Source organism: Stenella coeruleoalba (assembly GCF_951394435.1).
Source record: "Stenella coeruleoalba genome assembly, chromosome: 17".
Taxonomy (NCBI): domain Eukaryota; kingdom Metazoa; phylum Chordata; class Mammalia; order Artiodactyla; family Delphinidae; genus Stenella; species Stenella coeruleoalba.
The window spans coordinates 14,013,195-14,034,260 of NC_137163.1; the positions used below are offsets into that span (position 1 = coordinate 14,013,195).

General features: G+C 41.3%; 1 protein-coding gene across 3 annotated transcripts in view; it reads left to right on the forward strand.

The window, feature by feature from the left end:
• The window catches only part of WASHC5 (WASH complex subunit 5), a 54,162-nt gene extending 33,195 nt beyond the window's left edge, over positions 1-20,967 (forward strand). For all 3 annotated transcript variants that reach the window (XM_079902452.1, XM_079902451.1, XM_079902450.1), the window contains 12 exons: positions 1,086-1,187; positions 1,927-2,106; positions 3,366-3,490; positions 6,185-6,347; positions 6,732-6,834; positions 6,923-7,002; positions 9,383-9,486; positions 10,274-10,403; positions 11,855-11,951; positions 15,261-15,414; positions 16,228-16,315; positions 19,074-20,967. In XM_079902452.1, the coding sequence (XP_079758578.1) occupies positions 1,086-1,187; positions 1,927-2,106; positions 3,366-3,490; positions 6,185-6,347; positions 6,732-6,834; positions 6,923-7,002; positions 9,383-9,486; positions 10,274-10,403; positions 11,855-11,951; positions 15,261-15,414; positions 16,228-16,315; positions 19,074-19,130 (1,383 nt within the window). In that variant the 3' untranslated portion in view covers positions 19,131-20,967. The remainder of the gene's footprint in view (positions 1-1,085; positions 1,188-1,926; positions 2,107-3,365; positions 3,491-6,184; positions 6,348-6,731; positions 6,835-6,922; positions 7,003-9,382; positions 9,487-10,273; positions 10,404-11,854; positions 11,952-15,260; positions 15,415-16,227; positions 16,316-19,073) is intronic.
• The last annotated feature ends 99 nt before the right edge of the window (positions 20,968-21,066 follow it).

Consider the following 21,066-nt stretch of genomic DNA (forward strand, 5'->3'; position numbering starts at 1 on the left):
AATTCAGCCACAGCTCCCACCGCAGGATCCTCCTCATGGGCCTTGACCTACTCCTAGTCTCTCTGTTTAGTTTTATTATCCAAAAATAAATTTCTGGACACTCTGGTTCAGACTTGCAATTCAAAAAATATACGTCTTTTAAGGCTGATTTACTCCTCAGATTTCTCCCTCATTCCTTTCTTTCCTTACAATTTGTCTATTGAAGAACCCAGGGCCTTTGACCTGTTATCTCTACACAGTCTGGCTCTTACTGATTGCATGGTCACGCTGTAGTCCAACAAGTTCCTCTGGCTTTTGTATTTTCAGCAACTTTTTCATTCCAGTTATCTTCCTTGAAATTTAAATATTATCAAACCCAGATGGAACACATCAGTTGTCTTTATAACTTTTAAAATAATAGCTCTTGACAAATTTAAAAGTAAAAGAAACAAGTCTTAGGGAATTCAAAGGAGTGTGTTAAAACTATTTGATGTTTTATGGATTTGACAGGAGACTTTTTTAGGGAATAACAAAAGCTTTCTCATTACAGAAAAAAAGAATCAGCAAAATAAGCTATATAGTTAGATAGCAGAGTTGCTTTCCTGTTTTATCTCCCTAATTACTAACAGCATCCCAAGAATGCTGAAAGAAAAGAGAATTGTTAAATCTTCAGTGGTCCAACCCCAAACTTGATTTTGCTCATATGACTATAGGTGCCCTCAGATAACTTCCATAGGAGACATGTGCACTGACTTCAGATGCAGGCCCTTCAATCTCCCACCTCCTCCTGTGATGAGAAGAGGCACTTTTAACTTTTAATGAAATGATTAAAATGTGAGGCAGTTTAAAACTTTCCATACCCACCATCTTTGAAATGTCATGTTGTAAAATTATCATGAATTTTACTGAGATAAACCAAGTCTTACAGAGGTGACAGGTTTTAATAATTCTATCCAAGCTGCACAAAATCAAAAAAGAAATCCTGATTGTCAAGTAATGAGATAGGAAAGTGCTCCCTTACGGACTCTGGAAACTATCTTTCCTCCGATTTCTTCAGGACTGAACTTTTCCTTTCTGGAATTCATTGCTTTTCGATTTGCACTTAGGTGGACCCAAAACAACTGCTGGAGGATGGAATAAGGAAGGAGCTGGTTAAGCGTGTGGCTTTTGCTCTTCATAGGGGATTGATCTTCAACCCTCGAGCCAAGGTACCAGATCACCAAAGTGGGTCTGTCCTTTCCCTCTACTCGCCTTGCAAAATGTTCTAGAACACCATTTTTAACTGTTATGAACAAGACCTTTCCTACCTTCTAACATATATCTACTATATCATGTTCAGTACAGTCAATTGATATGTTTTTTGATCCTACATTATAATCCATTCATATTATAAGAAAATTCTTTTTAAAACCAGTCCTTTCCTTCACCTGTTGATCCCCAAGTTTAAGAATTAAACTGATGTTTGTGATTCCAGGTTCCTTCTCATAGTGAAAAGAATTTGTTAAACGTAAAACAGATTGGCACTATAAAGGCTGTAATTTTTTCTTTTGCTTGATCTTTCTGGGAATATGGTCATTTTTCTCAAGAGAAAAAGAATAGGCCCGAAATTTACATCTAGAGTACCTTTCACATCAGTAACTTCAATTTAAAATGTTTTAACTCTTAAGATTAGAGTCATCAAATGATATGAGAGAAATCACTGACATTCAGTTTTTATATATTCTTTTATATGAGGCTTTCTTTCCAAATGAATGAAATCTATTCTTTGCTGGATGTCTGGCATAAATTACCATTCCTCCTAGATGAGGTAGGAAATGAGTATTTCCAGAGCTGTCCCAAACCGTCACTGCGGTCTCTCACTTGGGGTATCCTTTAAAGTCTAATGTAGGTATTAGGGGGTGACAGTCTATGCCAATATAATAGGTTTCTGTTTCTTATTATGCACAGCCAAGTGAACTGATGCCAAAGCTGAAAGAGCTGGGAGCTACCATGGATGGGTTCCATCGTTCTTTTGAATACATTCAGGACTATGTCAACATTTACGGTCTGAAGATTTGGCAGGAAGAAGTATCTCGTATTATAAATTACAATGTGGAACAAGAGTGTAATAACTTCCTAAGAACAAAGGTATCTAAATAGATTTTAATATGCTTGACTCTATTTGTTACTTCTCACATGCCCCGTATGTGCCCCAAACCTCAGAAATGCCAACAACAAAGTTTATTTCAATAGTTACTAAAAATCAGTAACCACTACACAGTCACGAATACCTTCAGAAGCTGTGAGGGTCACAGAAAAGTTTATATGACACCTCACCTCTCGGAATTTACTGTCCTAAGGAGAAAGCAGACTTAATTAATTAAATGGCTACAGAATGAAGCTGTCTAGTGTAGTCGTTATAACTCGAGTGATCAGGAGTTCCAAAGAGTTAGGAGGTCAGCTGGGTTTCATCAGAGTGTATACCTAAGAGCAGAATTGCTGGGTCATTTAGTAATTCTGCATTTAACTTATAAACCACCAAACTGTTTCCCACAGTACCTGCACCATTTGTTCATTCCCACCAGTAGTGTCTGAGGGTTCTAGTTTTTCCACATCCTCGCCAACACTTGTTAATTACCTTTTTTTTTTTTTAAATTATAGCCATCCCAGTGTGTGTAAATGGCATCTCATTGTGTTTTTTTTTTGTTTTTTTTTTGTTTTTTTTTTGTTTTTGCGGTACGCGGACCTCTCACTGTTGTGGCCTCCCCCATTGCGGAGCACAGGCTCTGGACGCGCAGGCCCAGCGGCCATGGCTCACGGGCCCAGCCGCTCCGCGGCATGTGGGATCTTCCCGGACCGGGGCACGAACCCGTGTCCCCTGCATCGGTAGGCGGACTCCCAAGCACTGCACCACCAGGGGAACCCCATGTCTGTTTTTTTATTGGGTTACTTGAGCACCAAATTCTTAAGTGTCACAGCTGAGAAGATTGATTTTAGTTGGTAGTTAACAAGGAGCCACTCTGCAAGTTTTTAATTAGGTGACTGACATGATTCAGGTGACATTTTCAAAAGATTATGTATCTTCCAGCCTTATATTTTTGATTTTATTATTACATTGATACATGTTAACTTATAAGACAGAAAGCCAGAAATTCTTGTCTTTTTCCACTTCTCAATCACTGCACTTTTTCACAGATATTTCTTTTTTTATATATATTATATGTGGCATTTCTGAGAGGCTATTAATACAATTTTAAAAATTTCTTCTTCAAAATCAAGGAGCATTTATATTCACTGTTCATGCAACATTGTCTTTGTAAAACTATGTGAGGAAAGGATAAGTAGGTTACCTTATCAAAGATGTACTAAATATTTATGTTCTTGGGGTTCTTTTTTTTTTTTTCTAGATTCAAGACTGGCAAAGTATGTACCAGTCCACACATATTCCAATACCAAAGTTTACCCCTGTGGATGAGTCCGTAACATTTATTGGTAGACTCTGCAGAGAAATCTTGCGGATCACGGACCCAAAGTAGGTGTATCTGAATTCCACTGGGCTTTGAACGCCATGGACAGTGTCTCTCTAAACGTATATCACATCTACTTAGATCACACCCTTGTTCCTGCCACAATCAGAGCCTTTCTAATGGGTTTGTTAACTTCACTTTTTCCGAGACTGCATGTTTTCCTCAGTGTGACTGAGGAGACCCCAGTCCAAAGACATAAGATGAAAACAATTATAAGGTCTGTTCGGCCACCTCTTATTTTAGTCTGCTTCTCTTGCTTTCCAGCTGACATTTTACTCACTTGGGTTTGTGGACTCTCTGGTTTAATTAAAACTTTTAAAATTCCAAATTGCTCCTCTGTGCCTGTGTACCTATGGCACACTCCTGCATTGCAGTCACTGGCTCTTGCACTTGCCAGCTCATGCCCTGACCTTTTAAGATGACCTCCTTGTTTCTTAGCCCCACCCAGGCACTTCTGCATAAGGACCAGAATTTTTTTTTTAATATTTATTTATTTGGTTGCACCAGGTCTTAGTTGCGGCAGGCAGGCCCCTTAGTTGCAGCATGTGGGCTCCTTAGTTGCGGCATGCGGGCTCCTTAGTTGTGGCTCACCAGCTCCTTAGTTTCGGCATGTGAACTCTTAGTTGCGGTGCACGTAGGATCTAGTTCCCTGACGAGGGATCGACCCTGGGCCCCCCCTGCATTGGGATCGCAGAGTCTTATCCACTGCGCCACCAGGGAAGTCCCAGGACCAGCATTTCTTGAGCACGCACCTTGTGCACTCTTCCTAGCCCCTGGCACACATCCCTTCACTTACTCATCACAGCAGTCTTAAGGGGTAGGCATTGTTATTCGTCCCACGTTAAATCAAAGTAACTGAGACACAGAAAAGCTCAATCACTTGCCCAGAAGTTAATAAACAGTGGACCCAGAATACACATCGGGTGCTCTGACTCTGGAACCCAACTGTTAAAGCATGTGTCATTCAAGGGCAGACTTGCAGCCATGACTTACAGTTTATATACAGTCACATGGGTGAAAATCTCATAATCAAAACAGCCCTGAGAATATTTCAGGTGGGCACCACAGTGGAGGCTTGACGCTGCCTGTCTCAGAAGTCCAGCTGAGCTAGTTTTCCTCATTTTTTTTCAGTTGAGCCTCTGATGAAGCAGTTGGTACTAAGCCCAGCCAAGGGGAAAGCAGGCTCCTGCCTGCTGTCTTATGTTCACCCCTGGGTCGTGCTTGTTCAGCCATTCCGCCTGGTGTGCTTACCCACGGAAAGATGATTTCTCTTCTTTTTCAGTTCAGCTGTGCGTGCATAGTTGGTTTTGTGTAAGTTGAATGTCCGTATCACACGTCTTCTTTATACTACCTTCAAATTCAGGCTGATTTTGTCCTTCGAAACTTATGAAGCTTCACAAACCAGATGTCACCTTCAGCAGAAATGAGTTCCGTCTATGCCTCATGGGCCAGAAAGCCTAAATGATCCGAAACGCTCTGTGACTCCTCTTGGGCACCCATGGGTTGGTCACCGAAGCCCTCCTAGAAAACTGTCCGCCTGACTCACCTAGTGCCGTGTTAATACTGGCAGAAAGGATTAAGCATGATTGGGATTTCCATGTCGTATATGATTTCATCATCAAAATTGGGAGCCTCTCAACTGACGCATTCAAAGTGCCAGCACTGAGCGCTGGAAGCAGGACACTGAGGCCTGAAAGTAGACTGTGGCTCTGGAAGTCATCTTGTTCTTCCATTTACTTCCAAATTTAAAATTCCCTAGCTCCTGAGCCTCTTTTAATTCCCTGCCAAGCCTCATTTCAGTAAAGATATGTATTGGCTCTTAGGATTGAGGGCATATTATTTTGTGGAGGCTGTTGAAGGTAGAGGCTGGGACTCCACCCCAGACCTACCCAATCCAACTCTCCAGAAATGGGATCTGGGCGTCTGTTTTTTAACATGCTCTACCAGTGATTTAAGGTCCGTACGCCAACATTTGAGAACCATTAAAATGGTGGTTGTGGGTATGGTGTTGGAAGCCTCGGTTATTTCATCTATAAAATGAAGGTCAAACAGCTCGTACATCACAGCTATTCTGAGGATGAAGTGTGAGCACACGGAAAGGTCTTGGCCCAGTGCCTGACACATAGGAAGCGCTCGGTAAACGTTGTTGGTTGTTATCATTGCCATCGTCACACTCCTGAGTCTAAAAGGGAATCGCTGGTCAATGACCAGAACTGGGAGGAAAGAGGAAATGGCTTTGTCATCATAGTCTCAGATGTGAGGACACAAGGATTCGAAGTTCCTTTCTTACCAAATTGGAAATGACACAAGACTGTGTTTTGTCCCTAGTCTCTGGATATTTAAAGAAAGACCCTCCAGAGAGACAACAGGGCTCTAAAGCCTTCCAGGCTGATGGCCGAATCTAGCCTTGTCCTCAAGACAGGACTCCAAACAGCAGCCCAACCCAGTGGAAATGAAGCAGTCCAACTGGTCACATAGCAAGGGCAGGAAGAGGTGATTTAACTGAATTTTGCCTTCCTGGCCCAGTGAACGTTCACCGTGAGATGTCTTGGGTGCCTAGATGCAGAGGTTATTAAAGCGCAAATCATGAAACCATTGTTCTTCCTATCCAATGCCCCTAATCCTGTTGCATCCCACATCCCTTCAGGATGAATTCTGAGCTGCTTTTGGGTTTTGAGTTTGTTTTGTTTTTGTTTTAGAATGACATGCCACATTGACCAGCTGAACACTTGGTATGATATGAAAACCCATCAAGAGGTGACCAGCAGCCGCCTCTTCTCAGAAATCCAGAACACCTTGGGGACTTTCGGTCTGAATGGGTTAGACAGGCTTCTGTGCTTCATGATTGTCAAAGAGTTACAGGTGAGCTTTTTGGCATTCGTGCGTGTTTTCTGCTATCCTGGCGGAGAAGAGAGTAGTTCGTTTAACCTTTCTTTCGTGCTTTCCTAGACTGATATCAGGCATGTGTATATGACTCCTGTTAAATAGATAAGAACTGAGAATAAACTGGAGTTTCTTTGGCCAGCATAGTGTTTTTATGGGTAGACTGTTCTTGTGAATTTCATCTTGGAAACCAGCAACTCCTCCTAACGGGTGTTTCTGATGGGAACTGGAAGTTGCTGCTTCCCCGTCATCCTATTTGTAGCGTTGTGTGAATGCAGCTAGTTTGTGTTCTGCATAGCATTTTAGTTAACTGGAGTATTTATTCATTATGTTTTGCTCTTCGATCATGCCTTCTTGTTTTAGAATTTCCTCAGCATGTTTCAGAAAATTATCTTGCGAGACAGAACTGTGCAGGATACTTTAAAAACCCTCATGAATGCCATCAGCCCCCTAAAAAGCATTGTAGGTAAGTGTTCTAAAACGAGGCTGAGGTAGAGAGAACACTGTAGCCTTTCCAAAGTTACTAAATAGAAAATCATATTTTAACCTTTCAGCAAATTCGAATAAAATTTATTTTTCTGCCATTGCCAAAACACAGAAGATATGGACCGCTTATCTGGAAGCTATCATGAAGGTATGTCGTGGGAGAGAGGGGAGAAGCAAGGCTATGGTTTTTTAATTATTATTTTCTTGTAACTTGGTTGCCCAAAGAAAGCCACTTTTCTTTCTTTGGCCATCAAAACAAAAACACAACATTTCAGTTTGTCATTATTTCTAAGTTCTTTTGATCTTTGGCTGTTCTTGACTGTGCTTTTCATTGGCCTATTCATTGTTTTTCTTTCACTGAAGAAAACTTTCATTTTGAAATGACTTTTGGCAAGAGGTGCTTTCACAGAAGGAAATAGAAGTTTTCCTCCCTCAGCTATACTCCATCCTTATGTAACAAGTTCATTAATGAGTTGCTGTCAGTTTGCCACCCTAATCTGGACTGGCCTGAGTCTCACCTCTGTAGGAAGCCAAGAGAGATTACAGAGATGCTTAGAAGGGGCTTTGGAGGTTTCCCAGTGACTATTATGGACCACTGTTGTATCAATAATTGCTGGTAATTCAATAGTAGCCAAGTCTTGGGTCTAAATCACTGATCTTTACATTAAAACCCCCAAGGACCAATTTGTCCTTTTGTCTTGAATTAGGGAACCTGCAGTCACTAAATGGGCATAATAATCTGGAACAGCATGGAAATACTTGTGCTTTTCAACGGTGACAGCAGCCACTATCCACATGGAGCTGTTGGGCGCTTAGAACGTGGCTTGTGGGGAGTGAGGACCTGAATTTCAAATTTTATTTCATTTTAATTGTTTAAATTTAAACAACCACAGGCAGCCAGTGGCTGCTCTCTTGGTCATTGCAGCTCTAGAGAAATCACAGAGAGAAAGAGTGACAGTCCAGAGCTCTCTAATAGGCGAACAAATAGGTAGAATGAGCTTATCACCTCCCAGGCTCCTTAACCTCTCCAGTATCTTATTTAAATAAGAACAAGTTACATAAAACTGCATTTATTTCTGTTTCCATTTCCAGATTGGTATTTTCTAGGGAATCCTTGACATAGAGTATCTAGAATTAAGCAAGGAATTATATGGGCAGAGACAAGGTTGGAGGGACATTTTTGAGTGGCCTGGAAGAACCCACTGTTTTCTTGGCCTTGCCCTATTCTAATTTTTAAATAATAATAGTTTTCTGTTAATAAAAGGTTTCTTACTTACAAATAGCATTTTTTTGGATTCACTTTTATTTTCTTGACATAAGTAGAGTAGCCTCATAAGAATAGTGGTCGAAGGTAGTACATTTGAGGTCGTTTGACACTTTTAACTGTTATAAAGTCCATTGATCTAAATGATACCTTTTCTTCACTCTTAGAGAAGACCACTCTTTTTTTTCCTTTCTCTGCTCCCAACAACTCAGAGGAAATGTGTTCATTTCTTCTTTATTGTTGCCATCATTACTAAACAACCTCCCTTCGTATTCCTCCTCTCCCCTTTGCTAATCTTTTAGGGATAGCTTTTCTAGAAAAGAGAAGGAATTTACTGCATAAAAAGTTAGGGTATACTGTTGACTTTATGATACCAACAAATTGAACTTGTCAGAGCCAGCTGAACTCTTACCTCAAACTGACCCAAAGATAGTTCCCTAACACCTGACAGTCGCCATGGATACCTCCAAATATCCTTTATGCTCATCATTACTTGGAAATTACAATGGTTGATCCACTGTGTTAGCATAACTCCAGGTCACAAATCCATTCTTTTAATAGCTTGCGAATTACATTTTGTTACAATTGGCTTCCATTGTTATCCTGTATGTTTTATTTCGTACATTCAAAAGAATTATTCTGAGACAATGTCCATAGTCTTCGCTAGATTCCTTAAGAGGTCCAAGGTGCCAACAAAAGGTTAAGAACCTCCGGATTTGGGGTTATCAGTGTTAGAAGGGCCTTCTTGGAAGATTGTATGTAGATTATTTTATTACCTAGATTATTTCTTGATCTGTAATCCTGAGTGATGTAGACAGGCTTATATTGACCGAATATTAGAGTGAAATGACATCCTTAGGACTTGAGAAATTTCAGTTTAGGACAAATAAAGGAAGTAGGGCTTCTCATTAGTGGGTACTGAACATGGAGAATTTATTCCAAAAGATCAAAAATAGAGCTTCAAAACACACACCTTTAATCCATGGACAATTGAGCATTAATGGATCACTTTGTAAACTGTTAGACATCAGGGCTATTTTGAAGTTGGTGTACAGGAATCTCTCCAGACATTTCTTGAAGGGTCCTCTGCTCCGTTAGGGATGATGCTGGCCTTAGCCATAAAGGCAGTCCAGGAAATCCTTGAATTTTTCTTTAGAATGTTGTGATCCTTCCAATAAAAGCTCGTCATCTTTTTGTTTGTCTCCTCGCTATCTGTTTGAAATCCTTGTGTAGTTTACCTGTTCTCTCTCTTGCTTGTTCACAGGTTGGGCAGATGCAGATTCTGAGACAACAGATTGCCAATGAATTAAATTATTCTTGTCGGTTTGACTCCAAACATCTGGCAGCTGCTTTGGAGAATCTCAATAAGTAAGTGCCGGCATTTGAAACAGCCAGCTGTGGGCCTGGATTGTTCATCATCGATTAGCATTCCAGTTTCTTGTTCAATACCTGCTCTTTTAAGTTCTTCTTGAGTGAGAAGGCTCTCTGAATTTACAGGCTTTCTTCCCATAGGTAATCAAATCTGTCTTGGTCTGTCTCTCTTTTTTTTTTTCTTTTTTTTGATAGATTCATTTATTCAGCCAACATATATTGATCACTTAATACACACCAGACACCATGCTAGGTACTTGCACAGACTGAGAAGGCAATTATTACCAAAATCCACTCCTGGCTTTCCACAGGACTGAGTCACTAATTCTTCTGAGGGCGGTGGAAGCGCACCGCTGCCCGGGTGTGGCTGTGAGAACGCATCCCGGTGCACAGCCACACCCTTTACCTCTCCTTCAGCTTGCTCTCTTTTCGAGCCTCCTGCTTAAAGATAAATAATCTGTGCTTCTTGGTCACAAAGTCAGTGCTTTTGACAAAGTAGGTAGTGAAAACAGTTCAGTCAATTCATAAAACTTTGAATGGTGAAAGCATTTGATTTGGGTGAACTCCAAAAGATAATGTAATTCTAGGTCAAATTTTCCATTTGTAACCAATGACAGGTATGGAAATTGAGAATTAGAAGGATCAAGCCCTTGTTTTACAGGTGAGGACACTGGATCCCTGGAAGATCATAGCTTGTATTAACTGTTGTCTAGATTCATTTTATCTCTAATGTTTATCACTGTTGTTTTTGTTTTTGTTTTTGTTTTCCTTCACCTTCATCTAGGGCTCTCCTAGCAGATATCGAAGCCCACTACCAGGACCCTTCACTTCCTTACCCCAAAGAAGATAACACACTCTTATATGAAATCACAGCCTACCTGGAGGCAGCTGGCATCCACAACCCACTGAACAAGGTTAACGATTAAAATATATGATGGTGTGCTGGGGGATAGTGTGGTACCTAAGGCCATCTGGCCCAGATTGCTGTGCTCAGGTACTGGGAGGACCTGGTTCCCATCCTGGAGCCTCCCTTCTCTTAAGTTCCTGCCCTTTATGGGCTCCCGTTTCCCACGTGTAATATGAGGATGATCACACCGTCCCTGCCTCACTCAGGGCTGTGGGAATCAAGTGATACAGTGTTTGTCAGAACTCGTTGAAAAGTGAAAAGCGCTATATCTATAGGAGATGTGTTTTAGGTTTCTCTGCGGGTTGGTATTTGAACTGCAGCTAAATGGTGGCATTGATCCTTCTTGCCCAAAGATACTTCCCTCTGTGGCTGACAGTAATCACAATCACAGTCTGGGGCCACAAGTCCTTTTCTGCAATTCTGATCTCCATAAACCTCTGAGAACTGAAAGTTTTTTCCACAAGTTGGTGCCAGATCTCACTTGGTGCCAAAACCTGTCCCAAACTGACTTGCGGCTGTTTATACTCCTGTGAATTTTCATGTTTTGATGCCGAAATACTGATAACTTTCATTACAGGTTGTTACCCTAGACTCTATATTACCTTTCTAAAATCTTTATTGTAATATGAAATTCTGAAATCTATACAATCCCCTGGGTTTGGGGTAAAAAATTATGAACCTAAGTAGCACCTAACATTTTGTAATTATGTGCCAAGCACTGTGTTAACCCCACGATGGGTGCTGTCACTTGATCTCAAAGCAGTCCCTTAAATGTGCCCTTGTTGGGGGAGGATCCTGAGGCTCAGAGGTTGATAACTTCCCAGGGCTCCACACTAGCCAGCAATGGAGCCTGGCAGTCTGACCAGAGCGGGCGCTCCTGGCCAGGATGCCACCCCACCTCCCAGGGAACCGGTCCAACAGGGAGGAGGGAGACGGCTGGGTGTGTTCTGACTGTACTTCTCTGCCCCGTGAACTGGGGTGATGCTACATCCAGAGACCGCTCTGTGGCATTGCCTGCGGGAAAACCACTGGACAAAGAGACGTCTGCTTGCTTCCTGCTTACACGCCGCCACGCACTGCTCTGCGGGTCTTTCCTTCTTTCTTTCTCCCTCTTTCTCTTTCCCTCCCTCTGCCCTCCTTCCAGCTTTGCCTTGACTTTCTTGCTCATCGCCTTTTTCTCCCCTCCTTTTGTTGCTGACATTAACAGGATTCAGGGGGGAGGTAACTGCTAATCTAAGCAAAATTGTTCCCATCCCAACAGGGCTAATTGTCAAGTGGGTATCTGTTTGGTGGGGGAATGGTCAGTGGTAAATAAAACTCTGAAGGCAGCAAGTTAATGGAACCATCCTAGTTTTCAGCAGTCAGAAGAGCAAACAAATAAATGGCAGCTTCCCTTTGAAAGTGTATTCTGTGGTATTGTGTGATGTGAAGAGCCCATCTCTTCCCTTCTCTTTCCAGATATACATAACAACAAAGCGCTTACCCTACTTCCCGGTTGTCAACTTTCTATTTTTGATCGCCCAGTTGCCAAAACTTCAGTACAGCAAAAACCTAGGTACTGTATGACATTTATTCTTTGCAGTAAGGAACAATAACGGTAGATTAACATCTAACCAAACAGCTCTTGGTATAGAATGCTATGTCACACATGAGGTCTTTCATAGTTAATTGCGTGTTTATAAAATCCATGTCTTTGGGCCTCTGAAATATGATGCAGACGGTGGATTTAATATCAACCAAGTATAATCCACCTTTAATTTACAGTGGCTGATTATCCAACTTGTAAAATGTGTGGGACCTTTGCTTCTCTCTCTTCTTTAAGGAGCTGATTATGGTGGGAAAGAAACTTCTTTTTGGTTAATGTTCTTTCAGCAAGTGTCATGGGCCTACTGTGTATCTGGAACTTTGGTATGAAGAGTAAAAATATGGTTACATACAGGAGACTAATCCAGGGATATCCAGTACTTTATTTTTGAAAATACTTGATACAAACAATAGATACCAAAGGCTATCAGTATATTTGTCCTGTCCAAGGATATAACCCAATGTTTTTTTGTCATTGACTTTATCTTGAACATTTTTATAAGATTCCCGGGTATTTCCTCTGTCTCCAAACTTTATATCTAAGTAGAGATTTTTAGAGTCTGCTGTAGAGTTTAATTTACTCTGAAAGTATTGTAAGAGCTTTTCCATGAATGTAACCATGTACTTTTTTTAACCAGCAATTCCAAAATATATTTCTTCCTTCAAGTATTTCCCTTCCTATTCCAAAAGGTTTTTTTTTAGGATAAAGATGTGGATTCTCTGTAAGGTTTTTATTCCCTCATTCAAAAAGATTCCTTGATTCCAGACACAGCCCCAATAACAATACCTGTTACAGCCACAGAATGCAGGGCATGGTGGCGCCCAGTAAGTCCTTGCCATAAGAGGGAGGGAACACGTGTGTGTTTGGATTCTGGCTTCATGACTTATCACCTGTGTGACTTTGGCCAAGTTACTTAACCTCTCAGGCCAAGCAGATTTCAAAAATACCTATGACATTACCTCTCACAGAGCAAATGCTTATCTGATGCTGGATCCTTTTCTGTATGTTGGTCAAAATCAATGTAAAGAACCATCCCAAGATGGACTTAAAAGTTCATCTCAAGATTCAGAGATTCATGACCTCCCTCTCTTGTCCCTGTGTTATTACAAAATAAGAATATATGCTTCTTTATAATGGTGAATTGTCAGTGCATGAAGATACCTTGTTTTCATTAAGACGGTTTGTTAAGTGGTCTCGTTCTTAGGTAATATTTCTTTCATTGCATGTATGGTTATGGTCAGGCTCCTTGATTATACAACTCCTTATGGGAAATATGTCACTATTCCAGTGAAATAGTGATAGTGGAAGATCAGAATTCCCAGATCTTTAAACAAAACAGAACAAAACTGTTAAGTGTCTTAGAAATGTATGTATACCTGACTACAGTTCTTTTTTTTTTTTAATATTTATTTATTTATTTTGGCCGTCTGGGTCTTAGTTGCAGCACGTGGGATCTTCATTGCGGCATGTGGGAACTTTTTAGTTGCGGCATGCAGACTCTTCAGTTGTGGCATGCTGACTTCTTAGTTGCGGCATGCTGACTTCTTAGTTGCGGATCTAGTTCCCTGGCCAGGGATCAAACCTGTGCCCCCTGCATTGTGCCCACTCTACCACCAGAGAAGTCCCCTGGCTACAGTACTTTTCATGAATTAGGCTGATGTGTTAAGTCGGGGATCAAATTAAAGAAAAGCAGGACTGAGGAAGGAACATCGGCATGTTTGTGGACCCTAAAAACATTTATTTAACCTTGTAAGCATTGTTCTCAAGACTGATCTGAGAAACGCACGCCTGCCTTGGTCTTTTAAGGAAGAATCTCTGTGGTGCTCATTCAAAGGAAGTTTTTGTTGTAAACATCACTTTTGTTCTCCACCTGGAAAGGATTACTTCTCCATGTTCTGAGTATGGCTAGAGTCTTTTGCAGTGGGCATTGAGTAATTTGGAATTGCCAAGGCCTGGGTTAGGTAACTTGTTTTGGCATCTTAAGTAAGTTTTTCCAGTCTTCACAAAAACCCAAATATGGGATCTGCGGGTCTGTCTGACCAGTTTTAACTTTTAATCGACTGCCAATCCTTTTCGCAAAGTGGTTGTACCATTTTACAGCCCATCAGCATTTGGCCATCTCAGTCTTTTTAATTTGAACCATTCTAATGAGTGTGTATGGTATCTCATTATAGTTTTAACTTGCCTTTCCCTGATGATTAATGATGTTGAGCACTTTTTCAAGTGCTCTTTGGCCGTTCTTTATATCTTTTTTGTTTGTTTCTTTATATTTTTCTTTGTTAAGTGTCTGTTCAAGTCTTTTGCCTATTTTTAAATTGGGCTGGTTGCCTTTTTTAAAAAATTAATTAATTTATTTTTATTTTTGGCTGTGTTGGGTCTTTGTTGCTGCGCACGGGCTTTCTCTAGTTGTGGCGAGAAGGGGCTACTCTTGGTTGCGGTGCACGGGCTTCTCATTGCAGTGGCTTCTCTTGTTGCAGAGCATGGGCTCTAGGCGTGCGGACTTCAGTAGTTGTGGCATGTGGGCTCACTAGTTGTGGCTCACGGGCGCTAGAGCACAGGCTTAGTAGTTGTGGCACACGGGCTTAGCTGCTCCACAGCATGTGGGATCTTCCCGGACCAGGGCTCGAACCCACGTCCTTTTGTTTTGTTTTGTTTTCAACATTGTGGTCTGTCTCCTGTTCCCCATACAGCCATTCAGGCAGAAGGTCAAGGTCTCCAGATTTGGGCAGAAATCCTTAGTGAAAAGGCCAGCTTTGGCACTCATTCACTTGACATATTTCCTTCTTCGACTGTCCTGATTTCTGCATGTTCTTTTCTTGTGTAACATTTAACCTTGTGTTTAAAGATACTTTTAAAATCTTATCCAGCATTTTGAATGTTTTCATTTAAGAGAGTATTTCAAGGTATTTAGTATGCCATGCTGCCATTAACAGAAGCCGATTCTAGGCAATTTTTATTTCCTCATTTACGTTTATCTATATCTTTAAATTTTCTACAGTTGCATCCATTAATTATATAATCCAGAAGAAACAGTGATGGTAATTATAAAAATTAGTACCCATTTTAGGATGTTGAATCCTTCAGACCACTAGAAGCCTCCACCAAATCCTGGGCCTAATTCAAAATGTAGTCCTGGATTATCATTCCCTCACGTAATCATCTGCCAGTGGTGATATGGGCCCCAGACATTTTGACATTCACGAACATTCATACTAAATGAATGTTGCCTAAGGCAAGCAGTTCGCTTGGTGGTAATTTGTAATTTGTCGGTCCTTGCAGGCATGGTCTGCCGAAAACCTGCCGACCCTGTGGATTGGCCGCCACTCGTGCTGGGACTGCTCACCCTGCTGAAGCAGTTTCATTCCCGGTACACAGAACAGTTCCTGGCATTGATCGGCCAGTTTATCCGCTCCACAGTGGAGCAGTGTACAAGGTACAGAAGGCCAACCAGGAAAAAATGGAATTGATGTTACAGAATGGGCTGGGAACCTCGCATGGCAAATTCCTCTTATCATCCCCCTAGTAGAGACAGGAACTGACTGCTCACCTGGCTCTGTAAAGCAGGTCGGGGCACATCTCCTTGTTTGGGGCAATTAAAGGTGTGCCCATCCTTAGTCACGCTGCCGAGGAGCCCTGGGAGCACGCACTGTGAATCCGTCATAACCAGCATCAGCAAGCTCCGTGGGGAGAAAGTGCAGGCCTGCCCCTCTGCATCCTGGACACTGTGCTCAGACCTCAGTGAGCCCGTGTCCTCCCACTGGGCCACTGCCCAGGGATGGCTCCACCCTCCAGTGGAGTGTCAGGGAGCACCTCGTGGGCAGCATAGCCCGAGTTCCTGGTGTGTAATGGAACAAATTGCACGGAAGTTCCTACGTGATATAAAGCTTGTAAACCTTTAGTTCTCCCCTCCCCCACCCCAAATGTGGCTTTTCTGGGATAGAAACAAGTTATTTGCATGAGATGCTGGGTCCTGAGTCTCCTTCTCCGCTACCCTAAAGGGTCAGCAGGCACCATGTGGTGCAGCCCCGTGTAGGCCGTTCAGAGAAGTTTGATTCCATCCTCCGGGCTGTGTTCTGAAGATAGGCCAGCAAGATCTGGCTTGCTGTGACTCAGGAGGAGGTGCTGTAGATTTGCCTCTACTTTGGCTTCATTTAGTCATCTGTCGTTTTTTTAGTCTTTCAGTATTTTGACTGAGGGTCCACTGTGTACAAAGCAGTTAACCGATCCAGACTGTTCTCTGTTGCAGCCAGAAGATACCAGAAATGCCTGCAGATGTTGTGGGTGCCCTTCTGTTTCTGGAGGATTATGTTCGGTACACAAAGCTACCCAGGAGGGTAAGCAGTAGATAAAGAACAATATTAATGCCCTTTTTGTAGAAAGATGGTATGAAGCATGGCCTTGGACCCATGAGGAGTGAAGTCCAGAGGCTCATTCCCAGTGGACACCTCTGAGCCCCTCGCCCTGCTCTACCCCCGGCTCGGCTCTAAGATGTTCCCTCCTCCTCCACGTGTTCAGTGCTTTGCGAGAAGACAGGGTTGAACACAGCTTCCTCCCTCTTCTTGCCCTCTACCACACCCTCCTCCGGTCTGCAGCTCAGGCTGTTGAGGAGGAGCTAAGATGAGCTCCAGGGGAGAATTCCTTAAGGGGTCGGGGTAGAGAATGATTGTGTGCTTCATTTTTCATCTCTACAGTAACCTGCTTCCCACAGCAAGTTTGGCTAAGTTCACACCATGGTTGAAGTGCTATACAACCACCGTTTCCAGAAATGACAGATTACTTTCCACCTCCTAAGATACTCTTTTATTTTCTCAGTAGTAATTCCACTTTGGTAAGTTTTAGTTGAGAGTGGAGAGCTTGACCCTGAAATATAAAAAAACCTTCAATAGATGCTGAAAAGCCATTCTGATTTTGAAAAATTAGTAGGTTAGGAATCAAAGTTACTTTTTTATAACAAAAACCAAAGATGACGCTTTTAAAATTAACTAGCAAGGTCAGACTTAATTCTAAGTGCTACTGGCATTCTCATCAAGGTCAGGACGATAAGAGTTACATGGTGATGCTGATGCTCACTGCTGCTTTTGTTGTACAGGTTCCAGACAATAGAATAGGAAATGAAAGATTTAAAATGCATCATGAAAAGAAGACAGATTTGTTTTATTGAGAATGAATTTGTCTTCCTTGAATACCCGATAGAAACTTGTGGAAAACTATTAAAACAATAAGAATTCAGAAAGTAAGCTGATTACATAATATACAAAGTGAATACACTAATAACCAATTCAAAACTATAATGTGAAAAAGATCCTATTGACAGAATTAGCAAGGAAATAACATAGCCAAGAATAATAAACTCTGTAAGAGATATGAAAGAATATTTAGGAAAAAACTATAAAATTTTGAAGTCCACATTTCTGAATGAGGAAACTCAAGTATTAGTTCTTTCTAGTTTATAATCTTATTGCAGTTATAATCAAAATCCCAGATAATGTTTATAACTTGGAGGGGGGTTAGAATTTTTTTAAATTTCATAGAACTGGGCTTCCCTGGTTGCGCAGTGGTTGAGTCCGCCTGCCGATGCAGGGGACACAGGTTCATGCCCTGGTCCGGGAAGATCCCACATGCTGCGGAGCGGCTGGGCCCGTGAGCCATGGCCGCTGGGCCTGCGCATCTGGAGCCTGTGCTCCACAACGGGAGCGGCCACAACAGTGAGAGGCCCGTGTACCGAAAAAAAAAAAAAAATTCATAGAACTTAGGCTAAAGCGGAACATCCTATATATAAAACACCAAAGGAGGAAGAAGCCACAAAGGATTTAGAGATTTCATCTCTATAAGTGCTGAATGTAATGAAACAATTCTCTGTCAGATGTCTCAAAATTTTTTTAAAAAAATTGGGAAAACTATTAACAAAAGAACTTTTTTTTTCTAACTTATAGTGTGCTCTTCTAGATCAATAAGAAAAAGATAATCAATCCAACCGAAAAAAAAAAAAGGAGTTTTCAGGAAACAGGCAGTTTTCAGGAAAAGAAATACAAGTGGCCAGTAAACATTTGTGAAGATGTTCAACCTTACGTTAAAGGGACATGAATCAAAGTAACAGTAAAATGGGTAAAAAGTAAAATGTTGGGCGCCCAGTGCTTGGGAAAGTTTCAAAGAAATGGGACTTCTCAGTACTATCAATGGGAATGTAAATTTGCTTATCTCTGGAGAGGGCAATTTGACTTTATCTATTTAAAAAACTTTTGTAATATCTTACTGATCCCAGCAATTCCACTGCTAGAAATTTACCTGCTGGGTATATATGCAAAAGTTCACCAAGATGTACATGTAAGGATATTCAGAACATAAAATTTAGCAGAAGGACAGAAAATTATGTGATTCTAGTTTTGAGTGTGTGTGTGAGTGTGTGTAAACTGGAAGAATTTGATACAAAATAATTAGCAGTTTTAGTTTTCTCGTAAGGAATTGAGATTAGAGATTATTCCTTTTTTATACTTCTCTACATTTGCTAAATTTTCTCTAATTAGCAGGTGATAACTTTATAGTCAGAAAAAAATTAAATACTGCTCTTAAAGACTACCAATTTCCAGTGCTTGGAGATCACCTAGTTCTACATTCCACCCCATTTACCCCGTTCCACCCCTCTGAGGGCTTCCCCAGCACAGTTAAGGAATGCCTGCCTTTGAGTGTCTTCCTCCTCTGGCCTCAGTCACTTGCCAGATGTCCCGTTCTGGCAAGTGACTGAGGTTGGCCATCAGTTAATTATGAGGTGACCTGAGACTACTTCTTAGTACTTCCCAGAGGCATGTGCATCCTTGCAGATCCAAGTGCCTTTAAGAGCCAAGGAGCTCACGTCTGGGGCGGGGGTGGGGGGACAGGGAGCTGTATAGCATCCCTTCAGATGTCAGCAGTGCCAAGAAATTAGACACCAGCAGTAGGACACCAGAAGCAGAAGGTGGCGGTTTCAATTAGTGGCCCAGTATTTCCCTGTGATTCACCTTGCTCCATAGGATGTCTTCATGTCATTAATTTTCATATGGAAAAATTTGAACTGCTTCTTATAACACTATGAAAGTTAACTCTTATTTTTTTTAGGTTGCTGAAGCACACGTGCCTAATTTCATTTTTGATGAGTTCAGAACAGTCCTGTGACGTTTTTTGACTTCTGCGTCTTCAGTGGAAGGATTATCCTTAAATCTTCCCACCGTCACTAAAATGAACTTGGAAATGAAAAGAAACCCGACTGCTCAAAGAACTGCATTTTTTCCCTTTATTGTGGGAAACGTCAGACGTTCTGAGTAAGATGTATTTCACGGAACTAATTAATTAATATTGTTTAAATCATGGTATTATATACAATTTATATCATGTAGAAGCAGAACACATTTTGTACTGCCTCTTATAAATGCTGAGTGTAATTGTTGTGTATAAATCCATTTAGTTTTATGTTCTAGAGAACTATTTGTGCAACTCCAGATTTTCAGTAAAATAGTACTGCCAGTACCCAAAGTCATCCTTCTGCCTATGATTCAAAAACCACATATTCACCCTGCAAAAAACCTTGTCTGGAAGGTAAGAGAGGAGCCTGGTAGGTCCAGTGTTGTGTCCATGGTCACATCCACGACAGGCTGGCAGGCACATGGTGACCAGAGAGACTAGTAGCAGATGCAGAGACCATGCAATCCGTGGACCACGTACCATGGAAGTTTGTTCATGTCTGAGGCTCAATGTCCTCTTCCAATCCAGATACCTTGGGGGTTCCCTGCAGCCCTTCTGTAGGACTCCCCAACTTCAGCTGCTCCTTCCTCAGCAAGCCCTGAGCCCCACCCCAAGTCCCCACTCCCTTTTTTTTTTTTATAACAGCTTAGCCATTAGCTTTTAACTCCTCCAAAATCCTAAATCACTTCTGAATGAAAATTACCCTGAAAGAGGAGCTGCCATCCTCCTGTGGCGATTTGGATAAGAGCAAGAAAGGTGTTTTAACTCTGACTGTATAGCTATGTCCTCTGGAGAGGAGAGGTACAAGCAAAAGAAACAAACAAAAAACACCCAGTATCTGAAATGTGCTTGACAGTCAGTTAGCAAATAGTAAGAAAAGCAGCATTAATTTGTAGTCAGGAGGCAAAGCTTGAGTCCTGATTCTGCCACTAATTAAACTTTGTCCCAAGGTAGCCTACTGGCATCATCTATAAAATCAGGGCTAATGATTTCTCTGGTTCCCTTCAGTTTTCTGATTTTATGATAAGTTATTTCTTTTGTCAGAAGGTCTCAAATCCTAAGATACTGGAAGAGAAAAAAAATGACTTTATATGCTTCATTTCACCATCATTGTAGAAAGGATTTTAAAAAGCATCTAGTCAGCAGAGGGAAGCAGAAGGCTTATCAGCCCAGCTTGGTGGAAACCCAGGGAGGAATTTTAAAAGTGAACTGAAAGTTGCCTGGCATGTAAGGAGTTTGGGAGTCTCACCCACCGAAGCTGACACGTGAACTCAGCCGGTAAGTCTGTGGCCATCGTACGTCCACTTCTCAGAACTATCTTGCTGTTTCTCATTTGTAATCAGATGCACTGCAGTAACTGCATGAAATGAGAGCTTTAGTTCTCTGTGAAAATGTTCCCCGCATAGAAAGCCAGCTGCTAATAAAATGGTGAGATCTAAGAAAGTGTATTTTTAACCAGACAATTGAAGTGTATGATTTATCAGAGGGGAATTTCACAAAACCAAGCAAATGAGTCCACATACACTGTGCTAAAACAAGGCGAAGTGATCTGGCTAGTGAAAAATTTCCTCAACTGAAAAAATTTCAACTTAAAAGTTGAACAAGAGAAATGTTAATTATAAAAGCTTTATTTTATAAATAAAATTTTAGCTCTAATCGTTAGAATCTGAAGTAGTTACTTAAAATTCCTGGTTGTATTTTACTGCTCTTTTAATGGAAGCAATTTACTTTAGTGATATTTGGGGATTTACTTAAGTCTCATGATACCCTTCTGAATGTCCATAATCTCTTCAAATGTACTGTAACCTCAGTAAAGTCTGACTGATTTTAAGGCATTATGCCAGATATTGCAAGTGCTTATTTGTTCATT